At 38.8% G+C, this 18,948-nt stretch overlaps 2 protein-coding genes across 7 annotated transcripts in view; both read left to right on the top strand.

The window, feature by feature from the left end:
* Mcoln2 (mucolipin TRP cation channel 2) overlaps positions 1-11,719 on the top strand; it is a 64,527-nt gene extending 52,808 nt beyond the window's left edge. For 5 of the 6 annotated variants that reach the window (XM_048814999.1, XM_048814996.1, XM_048814997.1 and 2 more), the window contains one exon: positions 1,471-2,300. In XM_048814999.1, coding sequence (XP_048670956.1) covers positions 1,471-1,507 — 37 coding nt within the window. In that variant the 3' untranslated portion in view covers positions 1,508-2,300. Of the gene's footprint in view, positions 1-1,470; positions 2,301-11,707 lie in introns of those variants that run through there. The other variant, XM_048815001.1, reaches the window with a different exon arrangement.
* The window catches only part of Lpar3 (lysophosphatidic acid receptor 3), a 98,930-nt gene continuing 86,759 nt past the window's right edge, over positions 6,778-18,948 (top strand). Inside the window, exon 1 of the mRNA XM_048815002.1 lies at positions 6,778-6,990. The gene's annotated coding sequence lies outside the window, so the exon portion shown is untranslated. The remainder of the gene's footprint in view (positions 6,991-18,948) is intronic.

Genomic DNA, 18,948 nt, shown 5'->3' on the forward strand with positions numbered 1-18,948 from the left:
TTTTTTTTTTTTTTTTTTTTGAGTTGGCTTTTTTCTATTATGTTGTTAAATATAAGGGGGGAAAATTTACTGGGAAACATAGTTGTGAATTCTGAAAAGTGACTGATGGTCTGTGGTGTTTACCATGTGGACCTTGGTTTGCATCATAAAGAGCCCTCCGAGGCTATTAAGGATTTTCTTGTGCAGCCTTATGGAATAATGAAAGATTTAAAGGCAGGACTGGGAGCCTGATTGCCAAGACTGGGTTTGACAGGTGAGAAGAAGGGAGCAAACTCAGCAGACCATTGCTAAGGGTTATTTGGAAGATGCATGGTATGAAGGAGGGTGTGTCCATGGCAGGAATGAAAGAATTTAAGGGAACAAGAGAATTCACCAAGAAAATCAAGAGCAGAAGTATGATGAAAGTTTTGATAAAAGAGGATATCAAACAAGACTGAGGTCGCTGTCACCATGTTTGCCCCAAATGTGGCTATGATTAAAGTCAGCTAGACCTGGGGGTTGTATGGACCTTGCAAAGAGCAAGTGAAGGCCACGGGGTCTGATGGGAGGAAGTGGATCTTAAGGAGGCCTTGAGACCAAGTGACAGCTTTGACTCCATCAATAATTATGCCCTAATGTGCTTAAAGGCTAGGAACAGAAGAATGAATGAAATTGAGGAAGGCTATAAATGCATAGTAAATGTTGAAGAAGGACCTCCCTGAGGCAACCCAGGGAAGAGATGCACTGTAGAGATTGGTGTCCAGTCCACATTATAGACCACATCCTTCCATACCAGCTCTGCCTCTGGCAAGATGTGGGCGTGGTCACTTCTTTTTTTTTTAATGTGGTGCTGATGATCAAACCCAGGGCCTCACCCATGCTATGTAAGTGCTGTACCACTGAGCTACAACCCCAGTCCCTGGTCACTCCTTTTCAACAAAGCAGTTCAGCAAACCCTCACACATTGATCCTCCTTTGGATTGTTGACAGAGCTCCTAGCTTGATCATCGGAACACTTGGGTTTTGTTTGGGGGCATGCCACTTATCAAGTGTGTTCTGTGACCTCTTCTCAACCTCTTGGTTCCTCCACTGGTGAGGAGGTGAGCCATCAGGATGAACTAAGTGGTCTCTGAAACCCCTTCCAGGAATAAAGTGACATGGCTTTCGGTTAAGAGATGCTTGTGTAAGCAGATGTGAATTAAACTTGCCTCTTCTCTCCTGCAGTGAAGGAGGGAAACCAGCCTTTAAGCCATTGATAGGCTTTGTTAGAGAAGGGGAAAGGGAAGTCCTAAGAGATGGACAACTGCTCAAGTGTGTTTCTGCAAATGTCTACTCAGATCTCAAATAATTTAAATTTCCCTTCTTAGTCTGTTTTATTCTTACTTATTTCACTCATATAATCTATGTGTGCCTAGAATAGAGTATTTCTGTATCTTTGTGAAGATTTTTGAATCATTGCTTTTTTTTCCCCCCACCCCCTTTCTGTTACAGGCAAGGAAGTGATGACCACTTGATACTTATTAACTAAAGTCCTGCTAAAGAACTAAGTGTCAGGCCTCCTTTTCCAGCAGCAATGCTAATAGACCCCAGATTATCCTGGACCAGTAATTCCTAAAGGACTGTCTTATTTAATTGTGAATTGGGAAAGAAGAGCGACAGTCAGCTGGCTGACCATGACCGAAGTTCCAAACTTTATATAAAAAGTTGGAGGGTGAAGAATAGACCACGGGCTGCTACTGGGCATCAGTGCAATTAAGCAGTGATAATGAAATTCTCTACTGCTCTCTTATGACATGATGCTGTTGGGATGGAAAAAAAAAATCCCTTTTTAGACTGTACAAAACAATGATGTTGAAAGCCATGTATTTAAATGTGTGTGTTTATTGTCAGATAAGGATTTGTATTAATAGTGATTATTAAGTTCAAAGACATATGTTAATTCATGGTCTGCACAGAAATATAATTGGATGCAATACCAAATTAAGACTCTGTGCTGGAGAACTATTAAACCATATTGAGATCACACTCCATTCAACAGAAAGACCTGCAGTAGACAATTCTTGATCTATTTTCTTGCAAGTTTTCTTCTTCAACATGTTTTAAGTGACTTTTGGCATAGTCAATCAGATGAATTGGAAACAGAACATGAGGATACCTCGTCACTTGTGCTAATTCCTGACTGTGCACACATGACATGTGGCAGTGAACTGTAGCAATGGTCACTCATTTTAACAATTGCTCTCCACTGTGGTGGAGACTTCAGCTTTGTTAAGCAAGGAAATACGGTATATTTTTCCTTAAATAAATTTATTTTTATTGTACCATATTGCACTATTATTATTTATTAGTATCTTTTAACATCTACCTAGTAAAAAATTCAGGTCACATTTCTACTAACTACCTGGTATATAAAAGGGACAGGGGTCAACAATTTTTAATTTTGTGGCAAAGACTAGAACTTGGGTCGAGCAGGACTCTCATCCTTGGATTGCTCCTTTTTTNGTGCACACACCAAATCTAGGCAGGGAAGATCATCTAGTTCATACCACTGAAGTTCTTAAAGGAGTACGTAACTCATGTCTACACTCAGAATACTTTGATAAAATTATCATTTGAGTTAATTTTTTATGAAAATGTCAAGAGTTATGTTTAATTTTCAACCTAACAACCTTTAAACCGATGATTCTGAGATCATTTGCCTGATTCCATAATCAGGGACATAATTGGGCCACTTGTTAACTTCTGAGAGTAACCCCATGTACTTAGTTTTGTCTCTGAATGGAATCTCCTCTCAGTCTGCAGCTGTGACTGCCATTTGAGTAGAGGATTAATGATGGTCTTCCTGATTCATGTTAGTCTTTTATTGACTTTCATGTTTCCTTTTCTTTTCCCTCAAGCTGGATAAAGAAAAATCTTTTTTCAAGGTTACTCTGCATCTATGGAAACATTGTTTTGTCCCTTTTTAGTGATTTTCAACAATTCTTACTTTACCAACTGTATTATCTGATTTTATTGAACAATGTTAACTCATACTCTGCTAATAGACCAAATCTGGGACAAACCATTTTCTCTCTTCTCCTAGGCCTCCACTTGGGGAGTTGACTGTAAAAGTTAGGAGTCATATCCTTTCTGCTTAATGACTTCATTCTCTAATCTTCCTTTGTAGAATTTACCTCCTTGGCTTGCAGTGAAAACAGTCAAAGCCCCATGTAGCATCTTAAGCTCAATGACTTGGGATGGTAAAAGAGTGTGGGTATGGAAGCCATCAAGATAGATTTGAGTTAAAATTCCAGTCAATTTTCATGTGTGTATGGTCCTGGGCATGGGCCTCATGCATGTAGCACTGTATCTCTGAGCTACATCCCCTGCCCTTTAGAATTTCAGTTTAGGTGGCAGCTTTGGGGTCCTGGTAGGTAAGTCACTTCTTGCTTCTCAGTGATGATAAATCTCAATAAATTTGGATTGGCATTTAAGTCATACCATTCATGCCACACCTGGCATTGAAACCTAAGCTGTTCTTTCAATTGTCTGCCATGTTTGAAGTAGGTTTCACTTGTCCATGGAATTGTGCAGACATTTAGAGCTTTGCTTCTGCAACATATCTGACAGGGCTCTCCTCCTCCTCCTCCTGAGTCTCCTTGGACAGATCTCCCTATCTGTAAAATGGAAATTGTGAGAATTACATACATTAAATGTGAGTGCCTAGAACAGGACATGACACCTAAGTGCTCAGTGGACATTAGCACTTAAAAAAATTTTTTTGGCATGGTCTATATGTGTACAAATATGTTCACCCAGGCCAGTCAAAAAGATCTTTATTTCCTAAGGAGCTCACCACACAGTTTTGGTGGACTTTGTTTTGATAAAGATTTTATGAGTGCAAAATTCCTTCATCTAGCTCTGTCCTGGAGACAATTATCAATTCAGTCCTAACAAGCTCACACTTAATTTTGGAGGAGCAGCATGAAGAAGCAGCCCAAATGGCCCCCCACCAGGGGGACAGCTGTCCTGATGGAAGGGTAATGGTCTTGAAGGTGTACACACTGGCCCTCAGTCCTCTCATAGGGGACTTTAGCAGACTTGTCAGAACATGGAAAACACATGTCAGCTTGCTTCTCAGCCTGCACCTGTCCAAGGGTAGTGAGTGCAAAAGGGTGAGGGGTGGTATTTAGGAAAAGTCCTTCATAGGATTCCGGTCACCACCTACCAGATCCTGCTGAGGGCCTATACTCTAATAATGGTGGAGAGGTGTGCAGAGACCAGGGGAGGCCCAGCCTTGGAATCCTGGATTTATGAATGCAGCACTAGCCCAGCCTTTCAACCTAGGGGCAAATAGCCTGTCGCCCTCTGTTGCCTGAGGACCTTCTTGTAAAAATAGCTCAGCACTGGCACTGATGTTCAAGGGCCTTAAAGTCATTAGCAAAGTATGCTCAATAATCCATTCCTGTGTTCTTGGCCACAGATTTGTTTCCTGATAATAATATAAAGTGCTGCAATGCTCATAGATACGATCCCATATATCTGAACAACTCTCCTATAACAGCTGCTTGTTGAAATAGCATTGGATGAACAAACCTTATTGCAATCAGTTTCTTTTTTATTTTCATGCAACTTGGGAAATTTTTATTTTGCTTTGCCTGACACTGAGTTTGAATATCTCAGCTATTTTCCAGTGACACTGAGTCTTTCTCTACAGGCATCTAGAATCTTACACTACATGTAAAAAATGCTTGAAGTGTCTTTTGCTTGATAGGTGGAAGGGGACCTCATAGCTAAATCCAAAGCACAGCTTTCTGATTCTAGACACTATAGGAAGAACAGTGAACCACTGGCACAGGAACAGGAATCTGGTGATTTGATATATCTAAGCAAATGCTAAGCAGCTCAGCTTTCGTTCTTTCTCAGTTGAGATGTTCCAGTCTCTTGCTACTGATGATATGCAGGACTGGCTTTGTGGCTATGTGACCTGTGCATTTTTGAAGGACCATCTGTTTGGTTTACTGATCTATAATGACAGTCTTGAAATTCTTAGTGGCGTGTGTGTGTGTGTGTGTGTGTGTGTGGTATTGGGAATTGAACCCAGGAGTGCTCTACCTCTGAGTCACATCCCCAGTCCTTTCTATGGTTTTATTTTGAGACAGGGTCTCTAAATTATTGAGGCTGGCCTTGAACTTGCGATCCTCCTGCCTCAGCCTCTTGAGTTGCTGGAATAACAAGTGTGCATCACCCCGTTGGGTTTCTTAGTGCTTTTTGGACAACGCCCCCCACCATATGTACATTTTTCAGGGCATCTCACAAGTCAGATGGTGAATCTAGATGACATGATTTTTTAACTCAGTCATTAAAACATGGCCTTTTAAGGAAAGTCTAGAATTAATTAAAGGGAAGAGTGAGCCTAAGTTGGAATTTCTTTTTTTCAAAACTAGACTTCACTTTTCAGAGCAGTTTTAAGTTCACAGCAAAATGGAGATGAAAGTACAGAGAGTTCCCATATCTCCCCTACTCCCACACAGCACAGCCTCTCCCTTATCTACATCCCACACCAGAATAGTACATTTGTTACCATCTCATCAATGAACTTACATCGACACTCCATCACCCAAAGTCCACAGTTTACTTTAGGAGTCACTTTTGGTGGTGGACACTCCATGGGTTTGCACCAATAGTAGCATGTATCCACCATTACAGTGTCATATAGAATAGTTCCCCTGCCCTGAAAATCCCTCTCTCTGCCTGGTCATGCCTCCCTCCTCCTTGCTCCAACTCTTGGTAACCATGGGTCTCTTTGCTGTCTTCATAGTTTTTCCTTTTTCAGAATATGATATAGTTGGAACGCTTCAGTAATACATCACCCTTTCAGACTGGCTTCTTTATATATACGTGTAGGTTTCCTCTTTGTCTTTTCACAGAATCACTTTTCATCAGGCATTTTGAGCACAGCCTTTTTCATGTCTGCACAAATATGTGGCTGTGGAGCTGCTTCTCACCTCAGCAAGATGGAGACTGAACCTCTGTGGTTGGTGATGTTGATCAGTTTCCACATTGTTTGGGCAGGCTGGGTGATGTGGTGATTTCCTTTGCTTCTTCCCAACCTCTTTCAGTGAACAGTCTTATTTTCTGACATTCCATTTAATAATTTCCTCTTGACAGGCAATCAATTTACGGTGACTTGACTTCTAACCTCAAGTGTGTTTGTCCAGTTGCTGTAGGACCTTGGACTTCACACAGTGAGGCCTTTGGGGACCTGTCTATACACAGGACCTACAGACATTCTCTCCAAGCTCTTCTCAGTCCCTAGCTTTCAGTCTGAAGGACCTCTCTGTGCATGGGAACCAGTAGGATTGTTAAACATGCCGTATCTTTGAGAACAGAGCACATTAGTAATGGGAGGCCTTAAAGTAAAACCCACATTCAAAGTAAATTCTCAATTTGCCAAGGAAAAAAATAGAGCTCATGGCTGTTCTGCTATGGGCTCATTTACAGCAAATGCTGTGGCAAACCAGTGCGTGAAAATGTTTCTCTTGCCATCTGTCTCTGCCAGAGAAACAGAGAACGCATGAGAAGCATATGAACATTCCATACCACCTTACATAACATGGACAGCAAAACTCTGACTTCCTAAAGACCCCTGGGAGCTATTGGCTGTGGTGAATGGAGGAGACAATTTATTAGCATGATGTATGTTTCTTAGTTTCTAATGATACATAAATTATCCCATGAGCCATGATACATATGGTTTAAAGAGAATTTTAAATGAAAGCAATTTTTTTTCCTAGCAACACTAATTGCCTAGCAGCAGTAAATTACTCATCTCCTGCTGCCTGTGGGCTGTGGTCATTACTCTCTCCTCGAGGTTGAGCAGATGTCCCCCAAGAGGGATGTTTGCTCTGACAAAGGGAATTTATATCCTCACTTGTGAGCCCGCCATGCCAGGTCTACAGAGGAAATGCCTTTCAGACCCAGAACCTATGTTTGTGTCATTCCACACATGTCATCTGTGATGACAGGACGGTGAGTTTGGTCTTAGCTCTTCTTTGCCTCTGGGGGGAAATCAGAGTGCTGCTATCAATATTTAATCTTCTCCAGCTGTGGGGTTTAAAGGTGGTCTTAGCTAATAAGCATGGAAGTTTCCTAAGTGCCAGGCATGGGAAATGATAAGCATCATTAGTTTTGGAAAACACTAGATATCGACATGATGTGTAGAAAGAAAATGATGGTGCTATTAAAGACCAATTTGATATGTATTTGTTGATTTCCAGGACTGTGTTAGGTACTAAGGAATGAGTGACAAGACCCCTGCCTTTAGCAGGTTTGGTGTCTAGTGGTAGAGACAGCCTTGTAAAAAGCAAGGATAATACGAGGTCAGCCCCAGGTGCTACGCGAGAGCAGAATGGAATTGCTCCTGTTTCCCTAAAGTATAAACCAAAGCTTCTTAAAGAGACTAGACAATGCTAGATCTGAGACTTGAAGAATAAATTGCATTTCACCACAGGAGGGTTTTCTATATTAAGGGAACAGAATGGCAAAGACTCATGTCACAGGGAGTGGGAGATGAGATGAGAGAGAACCTGGTCAGTCAGGAAAACATGGCAGGGCAACAGGGAATATGTATGCCCTGGGAGAGCTTTAGACCTGGGAGCTACCAGACCAGAAAAGGCAGAATTGTGGAGGACAGATTGGAGGAGAGAGAAAGACAGACAGAGGGGGCTCTTACCCTGTATTTAAACACAATAATAAACACAATGAGAAAATTTTCCTGAAAATTATCTCTAAGGATATATATCAGATTGTGTATATATGTTTTCGTTATCTGTATACATATTCTTCTTCTTCAGAAGACTTTGAGTCTTCCTGCTTTTGAACTATATACTGAAAGAACAAGGTATCCTTTCATAACTTCTATTATTGAGAAATACATGTGTTAGGATGAATGGGTTGAATTTCTTTCTTTCTCTTTTTTCTTTCTTTTTTTTTTAGAGAGAGAGAGAGAGAGAGAGAGAGAGAGAGAGAAAATTTTTTAAATATTTATTTTTTATTTTTAGTTTTCGGTGGACACAACATCTTTATTTTATTTTTATGTGGCGCTGAGGATCAAACCCAGAGCCCCGCACTTGCCAGGTGAGCACGCTACCACTTGAGCCACATCCCCAGCCCAATGAGTTGAATTTCTATCATTTGGGTATTTCTCCTTCCTGAAGATTTAAGAAAAGAAGCTTATCCGAGACTCTGTTTCTGCATCATCCTTCCTCAGTCACCCTGGCCCTCACACATTCTGTAGTCCTCTGACCTTGGCCAGCAGCAGTTTCGTGGCATAAAGGTAACAAGACTTGCAGGTGCTCTCACTAACAGGGTCAACCTGATATCCATAGCCTGAAGGTTACCACTGCACAGGTGTGTTATGAAGACTCCACCTGCCCCCTGCTCCCTACCAGTGACCACCATCAAGATTTGGGAATGGGATGACAAAGGTTTAGAACTCAGTGTGGCTGCCAGGGAGAGGGTGTTTGAAGTAAATACTAGGAAATGCATCCCTTTTACCTTCCCTCAGGCTGGGGCAGCTTGTAGGGTACTGTGTGGGAGGCGAAGGGTTAGGAGAAGGGGGTTGTGAATGGATGGAGGACTATGAAAAAGGATTGCTTTGTGCTTGCTCCTGTAACTGCCTCTCTTTGAAAGATGGTAGTGAATATAACCATATTAAAGGAATGTTCCTGAGTCCAGCTAGCCTGAGACTAGGAAGACGGGCAGGGAGGGCAGCACGGCCCCCACCTCACAATCAAGACAGATTTGCACAGATGCCTGAGTGAAGTAGGCATTGATTTGCCTCCTTCCATTTGACCCTCTGCAAGTTGTGCCCAAACCAACCCCAGAGATGCCTCCTTCATCTTCCAATAGCTTCCAGGTAGCAGACTCCTAACACTTTCTTAGTATTCCGTGTTGGTGGGCAAAGAGCAGGGTTTTCCTCACCTCTTCACACAGGTCAGGGGGACCTGGCTAGGTGTCGGTGGTAAGAGAGAACTCCTGCAGCCCTGCAGCTTACCATAGCACAGAGAACCTATCTTTGTCCTAGGAGGCACAGTGGGCAGCCTGGCACAGACGGCTGGAGGTTCTGCCCTCTGCAGCATGCTTATAGGACCAACTGTGACCTTATGGTGATCCTTACCAGCACAGTGACCCAGGATGATCATCAAGACACAAGGGGGAAACCATCATTGTCACACTCAATCCTGGAAAATAAGGTCTCTCCATCTAGATCTGATCCTGGTGAAAATGTGTTCTATCTCAAGGGAGACTAACATGGAGACTGCTTCCTTAGCAGTCTTGACTGCTTTTCTCTTCCTGGAAAAGCTTTTAAGAAATCAGAGTAATGGATGGAGAAAGGGTTGGGTGGATCCATGATGATTCTTCTACTAGATTTTATCTCCCTTGAGTAAATGATTCCACAATCCCTCTGGAAAAGATGAGCACAAGGTGAAGGAATTTCAGATAAAGGATATTGGGGGTGGGGTGGCTAATGGAGTGGTGACATGATTTCACCTCCCTTAGGGAGGCCCTGACCTTTAGCCCTTGTGCAAGATATTCTGTCAAATTTCCACATTTAAATGATTGAGTCGAAAGAATTGCCTTTTATTTTCTGCATTAAAAATGAAACAACTAAATAGGATAAAACCCACAGATATGTATTTCTCCCCCCCTAGTCTTTTCAAGGAATAACAATCCATTTTCACAGTAGGCAGCTTAGCAAGTAAGTACTTGAAACAGAAATGGGTACAAACCAAAGGTGCCAGTATCACAGACAGTATCATCAGAAATATGTCTTAAAAATCATAACTACTGGGCTGGGGATGTGGCTCAAGCAGTAGCGCGCTCGCCTGGTGTGCGTGCGGCCCGGGTTCAATCCTCAGCACCACATACAAACAAAGATATTGTGTCCGCCGAAAACTAAAAAAATAAATATTAAAAATTCTCTCTCTCTCTCTCTCTCTCTCTCTCTCTCTCTCTCTTAAAAAAAATCATAACTACTCAGCCAGGTAGCCAAATGGAAATTTTTTAAAAAAATCCACTAGATTGCATTCTATAAAACAAAAATTTCAGAAAATTTAAAATATAAACAAGAAATTTTAAAAACATATTGGAGAAAACACTTATAGCGTATATGAGTGGTCTAGTCTCCTTACTAGATAAGGAATCATTACTAATGCCTAAAGCCTTTTCTCCATTTCATGTGTCTAGTAAGGTTCCTGGTGAGTAATAAGTGTTCAACAAATAACATATTTTAAAAAGCTATATTTCATTGAATGCCCACAGTCTGCATGTATTATTGCTATTCCTCCTAGTAAACTAACAGGATTTCCCTTTTACCAGAGAGAAAACTGAGCACAGAGCACGTAGCAAAGACTGGCTTCGAACCCAGGGCTCTGACTCCCAGAGCCTTCTCCCTTCTTCCCTTTCTGCTGCTTGCCTTTATCTGAATAAATGCTCACTTATTTGAATTGAAAGGCAGAAAAATATGTTTAGCTTACTTAATGAGAAATATGACTTCTCTTTTCAAACAACACCTTACTCAGGAGCATGCCTTAAATTCAAATAGTGCTGGTGCTTAAGGAAAATAATTTTTACCTTTATGAGGGAGTGGAAAGGCCCACAGAAGCTCCCAGCTCTCACACTAAATTGCTTAGTGATTTAGACAAGTTGTTAAGCTGCTCCAAGTCTTGGAATCCTTATTTGTCATACAGAGATAATAAAATCAAGGGTACAGAGAGGTTCAGTAACTTGTCCAAGGTCATGCAATGGTAACCACTAGCACAAGGCATCAGACCCAGGCAGCCCATCTTTAGAGCTGGATAGTTCACAGGCTGATGTAATGTTTAGGAGGAAAGGGGTGTAAGCACACTTTGAAAATGATAAAGTGGACACGATGAAAATAAAATTTAATATACTAAGCCTGGTTTTTGTGCAAGAAGAATAAAAAGTGGAGTTCAAAAGGGATTCCTGAGTGTGCCCTTCTTGACCTAATATCTATTTTTAAATTTCTGTATCTTAAAATGGGAGCTGGTAGACAGATAATCCTCTCCTTACCACCCCTTTTACAGTAAACCAGTGTGACAGTACTGATTAACGGATCAAAGTCAACATGCCCACAATTAGGATTTTTATCCAATTACATCCTTTAAAAAATTGCATCTACTGGGGTGGAGTTTGTGGCATGTGTAATAATGAATCATCAAATAGTTAAGATTGGAAAAAGATAGTACCCCCATAAAACGTGGACTCAGCACCTGTTTCATCTCACTGGCTGGAAGCCAGGAGAGTCAGTGCTAATGACATATTTTAATATCAATCATGTGCTTTCCATTGGATCACTGATGAAGCCAGCAGTCACACGAATACCTCAGTGCACCTCTTGGAAGATGATCTTCATAGTCTTTCTCTCTCTCTCATATATTTTATTTTTCTGAACCATTTGAGAGAAGATTACATATATTATGAAAGAGACATGATATAATATTATGAGGCATTAAGGGGGTGACTTTAGATTTTAGAGTTTTGTTAGCTTTTCTTTGCTGTGACCAAAATACCTGATAAGAACAACTTAGAGGAGAAAAAGTTTATCTTGGCTCAGAGTTTCACAGGTTCAGTTTGTGGATGGCCAACTCTGGGGCAGAAACATCATGGCAGAAGGGTGAAAACTGCTCAGTTCATGGCAGCTGGTAAGGAGAGAGGGCGGTAGGTAGGGAAGGAGGGAGGGAGGGAGGGAGAGAAAGGGGGGAGGGGTCAGAGACAAGATATAGTCACCAAAAGTATACCTCCAGTGTCCTACTTCCTCCAGCCATGCCCCATCTGCCTTCAATTACCACCCAGTAACCCATTCAAAATACTAATCCATCAACTGGATTAATCCACTGATGAGGTTACAGCTCTCCTAGTCCAATCTCTACTGCTGCATTTCCTAACAATGAGCTTTTGGGGGGGCATTCCTAGATCTAAACCATGCCAAGTATGTTATTTCCTAAACTCAAGAGTAATCACTTGTTTAGTCAAAGTAAAATGGTATCAAATTAAGGACTTTTAACACTGATACATGCTTTTATCAAATCTTCAGTCCCTAAATCCAATTTCATAAATTCTCCCAACAGTTCTTTTTATAGCATTCTTATCCCCTTCAGCACAGGATCAAATCCAGGGTAGCTATTGAATTTAGTTGTCATTCCTTATTAGTCTCCTTAATCTGGGAGAGTTCCTCAGTCTTTCTTTGTCTTTCATTTCACGGAAAGTTTTGAAGAATAATTGGTCATTATTTTACAAATAACCCCTTAATCTGGATTTGTTGATATTTCCTCATGACTAGATTCAGGTTATGCATTTGGGGCAAGAATACATAGACTGTGTTGTCCCTCTCAGGGTGTCCTCTTCAGAGGCACACAATATTGGTCTGCCCCTGGTTGGCGATATTTATTTTCATCACCCAGTGAACGCATTGTTGAGTTCCTCCATTGGTGTGATGGTCATAAAAATACATGGCTCAGATCTCCTGTTGTGAGAAATGTAATTGATGGATTGCCCTGGCTACTGTGCTCAGAATCCATCTATTTGGGAACCAACTGGCTTCCACTGACTTCTTCCAGCCAATCAGTCAATGGCTACATTAGCATTGCAACTCGTATCTTTAAAAAATTTATTCATTAGTGAGTTTTTTTTTTTTGATTGTTGTTGTTTGCTTTTTTCAAACTCATTATCTACCTCAAGAATCCAGGGTGATTTGAAGAAAAGTAAAAGAGCAAATGCAGCGAGGCATGGCAAGACATTCTAGTCACGCTTACCAGAACTACCAAGCCCATTACTATGAAAAAAATTTCTTCACACTAAGCATCAAAAATATTTCTTCTTCTGTTTGTATATTCATGTATTCTATTTGTGTGCACGTCCAGTAATAGAAAAGTAAATGTTGGGAACTGTTTTCCTGGGTCATAATTTGCTTATATTTTTGTAAATATATAAATGACAGTAGTTTTGCTCTTAAAGGTTAGACAAAGCACACAATAACAGATCTGAGATTTTTACAGACACATTCAAGAAATGATGAGTAAAGTCTTTTAATGCTAACAATCAATCATAAAGGCATTATTCATAATAAGAATAATATATTTATATACTACTAAAAGGTTTGCAAAAGTCTTCCCCATGTATTATTTAGATTTATCCTCACAATAATCCTATGCTAGGCAGAGCTTGTATTATTATTAACAATATTTTGTGTGTGTGTGTGTGGGGGGGTGTTGTATTCTTCACAAACAGAAAAATCAAAGAAAGTTAATTGAAATGCCCATGTATCCTAAGAAATGTTTCTGAAACCTGGCTTGAGACATTCCATTCCTGAAACTACTTACTGTTAAGCCTGGAAAATTTCATTTCTTTTACATGTTTAATATTTAATATAATTTCTAATACCCTAGAATCAGTGTTGCCAACCTGTAGAGAACCTTCTACAATTCCTTTTGCTGCATTTGGCAATTGGGATTTAATAAATAAAACAACACAGTTACTGAATATGAATCCTTTTCCTTTGACATTGTTTTAAGTAATTAAAATTAATTAATTTTAAAATTTTAAGTAATTTTAAACCTCTTAGGTTTCCATGGGGTTAATTTAAAAAAAGAGAAAAAAGAATTAAACATTAATAATTAGAGATCTGATTTACCTCTGAAGTGGGATAGGAGAGTTGTTATTTTTTTTCCCAATAGGAATACATTTCTAAAAAATGCAATGAAAGTTGTGGTTTTATAGACAAAACCTTACTTTTTAGCAAAGTAACGTCTTGGAGTTATATATGTGTCAATTCTCTTTATCACAAGTAATGCTTTTGGCTTTAAGTCTCTTTTGTTTGATATTAATAGAGTTACACAGGCTTTGTTTGGTTAGTATTTGCTTAGTATATCATTATGATTTCAAGACATTTCATTCAAATAGCATGTCGCTGGATTCGTTGGTTCAATTACCATATCTCTATTTGAACTCAATTGTTTATTTTGTTTATATTTATTGCGATCAGTGATATGTTTGGACTTAGTTCTATAATCCTAATTTGTGTCATCTACAAGTCATGCTTTTTTCTTGTTTCTTTCCCCTCTCCCTCTCTTTTACTGGATTAGTGGAGTTTTTCTTTATTCCCTTTGATTTCCTCTCTTTTGGTACTTACTCAACCTTTTAACTCTCTACCTGACCTAGAAAAATCCCAAGTTCATCAAAATCTCGTCTCAGGTCACTCTCATTCTCCATCAGCTCTCTTACATGTTCTTTCTTGGCCACTATTTTAGGTTTTTTTTTTTTTCCATTCCCTTCCCCACATTAATTTTTTTATACCAGGAAACCAGTTATTTTTACTGATTTCCTGGTATAGATGATGCTTATTCAAATTTACTTATGTTTTTACCACTTACCATAGAAAAAAATACTTTTTGTGACCATTTCTTCTTTCTGGGTTTAATTTCCATCTCTCTTTAGTAGCTCTTTTATTGTGTTTCAGTCTTCATCTAAAAACCCCCAGTTTGCAGAACTTCTTTAGATGGAAATTAAGTTCCAGATTACCTAATATTTTCCCTCATCACTTTGGTAATGATGTTCTATTTTCTCATGGCCTCTGCTGTTGCTGAGAAGTCTGTTATCAGCCAAAATAATTCCTTTTTTTCTCTCTGGTTGCTGATTATAAAATTTATTCATCTTTAAGACTTCACTTTATGAATGTGTTTTAAATTTAATGATTTGAGGTAGTTGTACATCTTGAATCCGAAAATGCATCTTTCCTCAATTCTGAAAAATACTTAGTTTTTGAAAAATAGTATTTTCTTTTGCCCATTCTCTTTTCCCTTGCTTTCTGAAATTCTGGTAAGAAACACATTGGACCTTCTCATTCTCTCTTTTTTTCTTATCTCTTAACCTCTTTTTTTATATTTTACATCCCTTTTTGCTTTCTTATATACTCTAAAAATTTCTTTATATGTATCTTTGAGTTCCTTAACTCTATCTTCAGCTATTTTTAAACCTTTGAGTGGTTCATTGAGTATATTTTTTATTTCAATGACTCAAGTTTTACACTTCTATTTTTAATAACTGACCACTTTCCTTTTAAAAGTGTCTGCTAAAATTTCTATTTCTTAAGTAAGCTGAACTCAATAAGATGTGAACAGAAAATAAATTCAATATTTCTCAAGTTGCCCACTTAAACTTGATATAAGATCTGGTCTTTTTATGTTTTTTGGGGGGGTGGTGGGTGTGGGGGGAGAAATCTTGAGCAGATCTTAAAAATGTTCTAGCTATTATTAGGTAATTAGGTATCTTGTGATTATTTTTAGACATAGTGCAGTCTAACTTCAGTAACTGTAATGTTCTTTTTGATATAGTAATTAAGTTTATGAATTTTATTCAAAATTAAAAATCTCCTGAACTCCAAGCCTTGAATTTTTCCAGTGAGGAAATCTGAAGTGGGAGAGGGGTTTCTGGTAACTTTGGGATTTTTTTCATTTGCCTAATCTCTAATAACCTCTCCAGGCAATAGTCTAGCTCAGGGGATAGAAGAAAGGGCATAGTATCATGTGCCTGGCACTGTCTTGATCTTACTTTGGGACCATTTGGTCTCAAATATTAAGTTGCTGTCCCTTCCTCTCATGGAATGCTTTCATGGGTTTCTTAGAGATAATTCTGCTCCCAAACACACATGGTTTTAGTTTTAGTTGGCTTTTTCGATGCTGTGACCAAATCACCCAGCAAGAACAATTTAGAAGAGAAAACGTTTATTGGGGGCTTACAGTTGCAGAGGTCTCAGTCCATAGATGACTGACTCTATTACTCTAGGCCCAAGGTAAGGCAGAACATGATGGTAGAAGGGCCCAGTGGAGAAAAGCTGCTCAGCTCATGGCAGAGTTAAGAAGGAGAGAGAGAGAGAGAGAGAGAGAGAGAGACCGACCTCAGGAAGAACAACCCTTCCAAGTGTGCCTTGTGACCCGCCATCTCTAGCCATACCCATCAGCCCACAGTTACCACCCAGTCAGTCCATGGACCACATTTTGAGTAGGAAGACTCTAGTGCATATAAAGTCAGGTTCACTGAATGATATTTTCATTTGTGTAAGATCTAGGGGGAGCACATTTTTTTATACCTAGCAGTGGGAGAGAGAAACCCCTCATCATACTTGTACAAGTGGGGTCTAGCAGGATATTTTAGAATACGAGATCCTGATATCTATTTCATTCTAGACTTATAGAACTTCAGCTAAAACTGAGAAGAGAAAGCCATTTACAGCAATGTATTTGAATCATTTTTATTAATAAAAAATTTACTTATGAAAATGGAAAAATATAACCAAAGTAGAAAAAATCATTATAAATATTAATTTTCAATGTGCTGAACAATGACTTTAAAAAGTCATATTTATATCACCCCTGAAAGTTGCTTGTGCTTCTTTTCAGTAAGTCCCTAGTGCTCTGATTTTTAATCTCTGTTCCTTAGATTCTTTTGCTCCAGAACTTCATACAAATGGCATGGAATCAAACATTATGAACTCTTCATGTCTGGCCTCTTTCATTCAACTTAATGTTTTTGACATTTATCCTGGCTGTCTCATTATTAGTTTATTCCACCCCCTACCCCGGATTCCATTGCTTAGATATATGACAATTTATTTATCCGTTCATCTGTTGATGAATATCTATGTTGTTTCCAGTTTTTAATTATTAAAATTAAAACTGCCAGGAATACTGTTGTACAAGTCTTTTTGTAGACACATGCTTTCATTTCTCTTGAATGAATAACTCCAAGTGAATTTACTGAGACATACAGTAGGTGCATGTTTAAATTTATAAGAAACTGCCAAATAGGTTTTCAAAGTGGTTCTACCATTTTATACTCTCACTGGCAATGTATGAGCCTTGATTTTTACTAGCATTTGACATTCTTAGCCTTTTCACTTTTAGTCATTATAATATGTGTGAGGGGGTATCTCCTGGCAGTTTTAATCTATGCTTCTCTGATGACTCTTGACCATCTTTCCCATGTGCTTATTACTCAGGCACTATATTGTTTTATGAAGTGTCCAGGTATTTTGCTCACTTTAAAATTAGACAGTTTTGAAGGTAAAATGATGGGAAAAAATATATCTTTACATGGGTCTTGTAAATAAGCAGGGATTTCTATCCTCATATTGGATAAAGAGGACTTCAAGCCAAAGTTAATCAGAAAGGACAAAGAAGGACATTTCATACTGCTTAAGAGAATTATACATCAACAAGACATAGCAATTGTGAACATTTATGCCCTAAAGAATGGAGCATCTATATACATTTAAAAAAAAACCTTCTCAATTTCAAGAATTGAGACAAGAACACAACACAAGAATTCTGGGTGACTTTAACACACCTCTTTCACCACTGGATAGATCCTCCAAACAAAAACTAAATAAAGAAGCTATAGAAATTTTAAAAATTCTTCCTTAAATATTTGATAGATCCATGCATGGTGGCTCATGCCTCTAATCCTAGCTGCTTTAGAGGTTGAAGCAGTAGGATTGCTGGAGCCCCAGAGTTCAAGGCCTAACTGGGCAAAATAGTGAGACTGTCTCAAAATAAAACACACATACAAACAAAATTGGATGGAATTTACCAGTCAAGACATCTGGACCTAGACTTTTGCTTGTGAAAAGATTTTAAATTATATATTCAATTTCTTTGATAGGCAGAGTGCTAGTCAGATATTTTATTGCCGCTTCTGTCAGTTTTGTTAAAGGAATTTGTCCTTTTAGTTTAAGTTGTCATATTTATTTGTATAAATTTGTTCTAATATTATCTTATTATCTTTTGAGGGGAGGGCATGGGGGATTGAACTTAGGGGCACTCGACCACTGAGCCACATCCCCAGCTCTATATTGTATTTTATTTAGAGACAGGATCTCACTGACCTGCTTAGTGCCTTGCTGTTGCTGAGGCTGGCTTTGAACTTGCAATTCTCCTGCCTCAGCTTCCTGAGCCACTGGGATTACAGGAATGGGCCACCACGCCTGGTTCTCATTACATTTCGATGTGAATGAAATCTGTAGTGATGTCCCTCTTTCATTTTTGATACTGGAAATTCATATTTTTTTCTTCCTTGACCAATGTATGGGCATACCAAGTTTTATTACTCGTTTCAACTGACCAGCTTTTGAGGTTTCAATTTTCTGTGTTGTTTTGCTTTCTATTTCACTGGTTTCCATTTTTGTCTTTATGATTTCTTTTTTCTACTTTTTAAAAAAAATTTTCTAGTTTTTTAAAGTGAAAGTTTTAGGCAATTAATTTTAAGTTTTATTTCTAATGTAAGTATTTAAAAGTATAAATACTATTTTATTGATTGAGGTATTGGGTTTGAACCAGGGCTTTGTACATGTTAAACAAGCAATCTACCACTGAGCTACAACTTCAATATTTAAAAAAATTTTATTTTGAGATAGAATCTTGTTAAATAGATCAGCCTGGCCTCAAACTTGTGATCCTCCTGTCTCAGCCTGCTGAGTAGCTTATAAACATTCTTATTTATTTATTTAATTCTAATTTGTTACATATGACAGCAGAATGCATTACAGTTCATATTACATATACAGAGCACAATTTTTCATATCTCTGGTTATATATAAAGTATATTCACACCATTTGTGTCTTCATACATGTACTTAGGATAATAAATCCATCTCATTCCACCATCTTTTTTACCGCCCCCTCCCTTTCCCTTCCAACCCTTTACCCTATCTAGAGTTTGTCTAATCCTCCCATGCCCCACCTCCCAACCTCACTAAGAACGAGCCTCCTTAAATCAGAGAAAACATTCAGCATTTGGTTTATGGGGATTGGCTAACTCCACTTAGAATTATATTCTCCAATTCCATCCATTTACCTGCAAATGCCATGACTTTGTTCTCTTTTATTGTTGAGTTATATTCCATTGTGTATA

The sequence above is a fragment of the Marmota marmota genome, unplaced genomic scaffold (genome assembly GCF_001458135.2).
Source record: "Marmota marmota marmota unplaced genomic scaffold, marMar, whole genome shotgun sequence".
Classification (NCBI taxonomy): Eukaryota; Metazoa; Chordata; class Mammalia; order Rodentia; family Sciuridae; genus Marmota; species Marmota marmota.